Genomic DNA, 6,013 nt, shown 5'->3' with positions numbered 1-6,013 from the left:
CTCTCTCTCTCTCTCTCCTCTCTCTCTCTCTCACTCTCTCTCTCTCTCTCTTCCTCCTCTCTCTCCCTCTCTCCTCTCTCTCTCTCTCTCTCTCCCTCTCTCTCTATCCCTCCTCCCTCTCTCTCTTTTATCCCTAAAACAGTGCATGCGTGCCCTTGTCTCTCCATGTGCTTTACTTTCACTCTGCTATTCCAAAGCAGCAGGGCACGACTGCTCTGGTTTCATGTTCAAATACCTGACTGACTGACCACAAAACATAGGACAGAAACTCATTTTTCTCATTATTTCAACAGCACATGAACGCAGCACACGTGCCCTCATCTCGCACTGTTGACGAAAGTGTAAAAGATATTTTTCCGTGAATTAGATCCGACATTGAATTGGTTCTTCCGTGGCCCCGAGCTACAGCCTTCCACCAAGTTGGATGGAAGTTGGGCTAGTAGTTTACTGTGACAGAAAACATCTAGATCTGGAAATAGAGCCGCAAAGATGAACCCATTAGTTGTCAACCATTTTAATAATTGCTTTGAGACATTATTTTTATATGTATATCCGCTGTCAAGGGTAATTACACCTAATTTCTATGGAAGTTGGAATGTTATATACACACCCAGAACTGGGCAATATGATAAAAAAAAATACAATATTTTTAATGTCGATAGTGTTGCGTTGACTTCTGGTGCTTTCACAAAATATTCTATATATATATTATATAACAATAAGAGTTTTGTTAGATAATCCTCAATAACTTGGATGAAATGAGTAAGTTGGTAAAATAATGAAACAGCTAAGTTCAGATCCTTACATCACTTTACTGTAACGCAGCCTTTAAAACCAGGATCACGATATTACGATCTCCATCATTTAAGATGACATCTGGCCTCATATGAATGTGATGTAATCTCGATATATTGCCCAGCTCACATCCCATAGATGTGGCAATCGTTCTTATCTTTACTCCGAAGACGTGAAGTCCGATATAGAGATGCAAGCTTCTTTTTATAGTTTTTTTTTTCCTCCTCTGCAGCTGTAGTGCACAGAGAAGTCGTGAATGACGAGTTTCCCACTCTCCACGTCACGCTCTGCTCTGTTGTACTTTATTAATTCCACAAAGTGCTTCAGAGTGATGCGTCTGTCTCCTGGCACGTCTCCGGCTGGACGGCTTCCTGTCTCTAACGCTCATTAGTGGACATTACAACCAGTCACTCATCAATATTGATGATAAGTGATGTGACTCAGCCGCTGGTCTGTTTCTACAGCATATCATATCCTACTTCCTCTTTAAAAACAAGTGTGTAAGGGGACAAAAAGCAGTCTGATTGGACGGTGGATGTGAGATTTGTTGCTGCAAAGATGAGTCGATTAGTTGTCAACCATTTTAACAATTGGTTTGAGACATTATTGTAAGAAAATGTCAAACTTATCTGGTTCCAGCTTGTGGAATAAAATGATATTTTCTAGTTTCTTCTCTTCTCCTCTGTGACAGTAAACTGAATATCTTTTGAATTGTGGACAAAACGAGACGTTTGAGGACGTCGTCTCGGGCTTTTGGGAAACACTGATCCACATTTATCACCATTTTGTGACATTTTAGAGACCAAACAACTAAGACATTCATCCAGAAAATGAATTATCGTTATTTGTAGCCCTAATTTATACAGTAGATCCCTGAAAACTCACTCATAAGGGGAAAAAGTCAAAAATATGTACCTGATGGTCTCTGTATTGATTCCCTGTTTGTATTTATTCTCTTATAAATATCCAGCTGTGGATGAACACAGAGAGACCTAAACCCAGAGAGGAAGGGGAGCGTGAGGAGGTTTAAAGAGGATTAATTGATTTAGGATGGAGAGTGGCAGGTAGCCTGGACTATTACCATGAGTGGAAGTAGACTAGTAGTCCATTTATTCCTATGAGAGACAGTTTTTTGGCAGAGTGACAACGCACATGTCTAGAAGGTAGCAAAACGCCAGAAAACGTTTTTTTGTGTAAAAAAAACAAAACAGGTTTTGGGTTTTTTTTGTCCCCAAAAAATGAATTAGTGATAGACCGATTCCTGGAGCCATTTTTTGGCAGTTTGCAGATTATCTGTGTGTTGTTGGCCTAATAACCAATAAAGCTAATTAATGACAGTGGTCTTTTGGCTCGGCTACAGCTCTGTGTCTGTCCTTCTGCTGCTTCTCTCTGCAGAGATCTGAGGACCAGGTACCCATAGTCCTCAGATTGGACAGATAGTCTAGCTAGCTGTCTGGATTTACCCTGCAGAGGACCTGAGGACCAGGTGACCATAGTCTTCAGATTGGACAGATAGTCTAGCTAGCTGTCTGGATTTACCCTGCAGAGATCTGAGGACCAGGTAACCATAGTCCTCAGATGGACAGATAGTCTAGCTAGCTGTCGGATTTACCATGCAGAGACCTGAGGACCAGGTAACATAGTCCTCAGATTGGACAGATAGTAGCTAGCTAGCGGTCGGATTACCCTGCAGAGATGAGGACCAGGTACCCATAGTCCTCAGATTGGGACAGATAGTTAGCTAGCTGTTCTGGATTTACCCTGCAGAGACCTGAGGACCAGGTAACCATAGTCTCAGATTGGACAGATAGTCTAGCTAGCTGTCTGGATTTAACCTGCAGAGATCTGAGGACCAGGTAACCATAGTCCTCAGATTGGACAGATAGTCTAGCTAGCGGTCTGGATTTACCCTGCAGAGATCTGAGGACAGGTACCCATAGTCCTCAGATTGGACAGATAGTCTAGCTAGCTGTCTGGATTTACCCTGCAGAGATCTGAGGACAGGTAACCATAGTCTCAGATGGAAAGATAGTCTAGCTAGAGGTCTGGATTTACCTGCAGAGACCTGAGGACCAGGTAACCATAGTCCCCAGATTGGACAGATAGTCTAGCTAGCGTCTGGATGTTACCCTGCAGAGATCTGAGGACCAGGTGACCATAGTCTTCAGATTGGACAGATAGTCTAGCTAGCTGTTGGATTTACCCTGCAGAGGAACCTGAGGACCAGGGAACCATAGTCCTCAGAAAATCCACCAGAGTTTAAAATACTAACACAAAGAAAGAAAGAGGCATGAACGGACAAATCCATGCACCCGGCCACCGGAGAAACCCTGGAAGGGGACTGCGAGGGTATAGACCAGAGGTAAGGTAACGGTAAACCCAAAGAGAGTAAAGAGAAACTCCTACCTTCCACCAGCTCGTCCATACTGGTGATCTTCTTGCTGCCATCCAAAGTGTAGATCGTGCGCACCCCTTGCGGCAGGTGCAGGTTGTCCGCCAGCGAGCGCGTCAGCTCCATCAGCAGCGCATCGTGGGACCGGAACCGGTCGCTGGACACGGCGTACACCAGACCCTTGAAGTACCGGTCTCCGTTGCGATAGAAGCGGACCTTTTTGGCCCGTTTCTCCGAGGTGAGCGCCTGCAGGGTCCTGGTCCGGTAGTAGCTGCAGTTGGCGCTGTGGGCGGGGCTAGGAACCAGGCTGCTGCCCCGGGAACTGGGGCCGGACCCCCCGCCACCGGCGCTGGACTCATCTCTCTTGGTGCGGGTGGAGCGGCCCCGGCGAACCTTGTCGCGTTCCTCAAAGTGCTCCAGCTCGAGGGTCTTACTCAAAGACATGGTGAATACTGGTCCAGGAGCGTTCAACAGAGTCGGTTCCTACAAAACAGTCATCTTCTAAAAAAAGATAAACCCAGTTTCTAGCTTGTTACAGCGGTAACACCTTCAGTTTGAGCTTGGTGACTCCCTTGTAGACCCAGTAGCTGCTAAGTCTTCTAGTACCAGGATATGTTTTTATAATCCCATCAAGAGTACTGTGGAACCAGAAGCCTTTTTTATAAACAATTATCTGGTTGTGGTCGTCAAAATGTGGTTTTAGAATCTCAAAATTCAGCTTTAATCTAATAAATGCAAATTTCTAAAGACTTCTACTTGTGCAGTCGGCCTGTTGAAAGAGAACGAAGACAAGTAGACCCTTAAAAAAGGTGTTTTTATGGAACCTGTATCTGGTCCTTGCAGTTGTACTTTTAGTTTAATTTAAGTTCCTGTAACCCAGGTGTAATACGAGTAAAAAGGTAGCAGATGTAGCCCCGCTATCCTTCTGGAGATCAGATACCGCTTTTGTAAATCTTGTGGTATCCTTATCGAACCTTTCAGTCATTTCAGCACTAGAAGACCCCTAAATTCGGGTATTTTAAGTGATGCATCAATCCAGAGAGATCCGAGTTCTTGCTTAAAGGACGCTTAGGCACTTTGATGACGTTAGACGGACTCTATCCATGTCAGTGGAAGTGGAAATCCAGGTACTCTGTTCAACATGCCCTCACAGTGACCTTCCTGGCTTCTCACTGACCCAGCGGTCCCCTCAGCGACCTGGCTCTAAACCCAGTCCACTGTTGTGCAGACCTGGTACAAGCCACTTAGTCCCAGCAGTCCCCCTTTCGACCTGGCACGATGGTTTGTATTCCTGGTAATCCAGCTGGTTTGGGGGTGCATGTATGTTCAAGTCACACTTCCAGCGTCCTCAACACCCGTCCATCACTAATGAGGGGGAAAAAAAGATGAAAATTACTGAAAAGATAGATCTGATGTGCAACAACCGGCACATTCAGCCTTCAAATTCCCCTCCTGGTGCAGAAAGAGAACACCGAACACTTGGTTTGCCTTTAATTTCGAGCAGTTTCTCTGCTTTCCATAGCTTTTGCATGCACATTAATCCAGATAAATCAAACATGCAAAAGAGGTTTTATTGTTAACACCTGCTTTGTGAAATTAAATTCCCTGCAAGGCCAGAGGGAGAAATCCCCATCGATTTGCAGTCAAATAATTAAATTTACCTGCAACACATTATGGGCTCGTACATCAGATTATTATAAAAAAAACCTGTGAGCCGATTCTATCTCTCTTCTTCATCAGATAAAAGAAGAAGACTTGATCCATCTATCCGCCCATGCGCCGCCATTCAAACACACACACGCACACGGAGAGGGAGGCACCTACCAATAATGTCGTTAAACCGGATTGTTGCTATGGATGCTTTCTCCTCTTCCCCTCCCCGGGTGCAGTGGTTGGGGGTCTGTTCCGGTGGATCCAGGCGGACTGAACCGCTACGACCGAGCCGACCCGGTCCGAGCCGGTCTGCTAACCCGGGATTCAGGGGAGGCGGGCTACACCGGCGGAGGACCGGGATGCACCGAGACGAGCGTCGGACAGCAGCATGGACGCTGCAGCAGAGGGAAGAGAGACCGGCTAAACTCCCCCTCCCCTCCCCTCTCCTCCGCGGCTCTACGTGATGACAGCGTCCCTCCCTCCCTCTCTCTCCCTCTATCCGTCATTGTCTAGCTCACTCTACCACTCCTTCTGTCTTTTGTCCTCTCTCTCTCTCTCTCTCTCTCTCTCTCTCTCTCTCTCTCTCTCTCTCTCTCTCTCTCTCTCTGACAGTCATTTAGTTAAATTGTCCATTCTGCTGCAGCTTAATCAAATAACTCATTAATAACCCTACAAATTAGGCTACAACATATTTACTAGCCTAAATTAATTAAAATTTGACAGATAGTATTGGAAAAAAAAGCTTAAAGGAAGTTTGACGTTTAATGTTTAGTGTTAATAACAGTATATTGATGTAACAGATGGCAATCAAGAAATTACAGAACAGAAATGTTATAAGGGATAAGTATCAAATAGTTTATTTTTTATTTACTTTTAGGAATGACTGTCGAGACGATATATCGTTGTCGGGACTTTTTAAACTTTGATAGTGAAATTGGCCTTTAAAAAATCTGGTATTAATCAAGCTTTAGTATCATAAATAACCAGTGAAACAGACAGCAATTTATGATCTAATGTAATGATTATGCAATAAATATAAAGCTTGAAGAAGAAGACAATTAGCTGAGATTGGAATAAAAACTGGGAACCAGCCAAGAAACAGTCTGGCACCTTAATTCCCTGTAAAACACACACACACACACACACACACACACACACACTCCCTTTAACACT

At 44.6% G+C, this 6,013-nt stretch overlaps 1 protein-coding gene across 1 annotated transcript; it reads right to left on the bottom strand.

The window, feature by feature from the left end:
• Positions 1-3,201: 3,201 nt before the first annotated feature.
• LOC116678802 (serine/threonine-protein kinase DCLK2) lies at positions 3,202-5,288 on the bottom strand (the record flags this gene model as incomplete). The annotated part of the gene is given in 2 exon segments (XM_032508522.1): positions 3,202-4,552; positions 5,012-5,288. A coding segment is annotated over 1 exon segment (430 nt), but the record flags the coding sequence as incomplete, so codon positions are not given.
• Positions 5,289-6,013: the final 725 nt, after the last annotated feature.

Source organism: Etheostoma spectabile, unplaced genomic scaffold, assembly GCF_008692095.1.
Source record: "Etheostoma spectabile isolate EspeVRDwgs_2016 unplaced genomic scaffold, UIUC_Espe_1.0 scaffold00008195, whole genome shotgun sequence".
In the NCBI taxonomy this organism is placed as follows: domain Eukaryota; kingdom Metazoa; phylum Chordata; class Actinopteri; order Perciformes; family Percidae; genus Etheostoma; species Etheostoma spectabile.
This window is presented reverse-complemented; position numbering and strand designations above follow the sequence as displayed.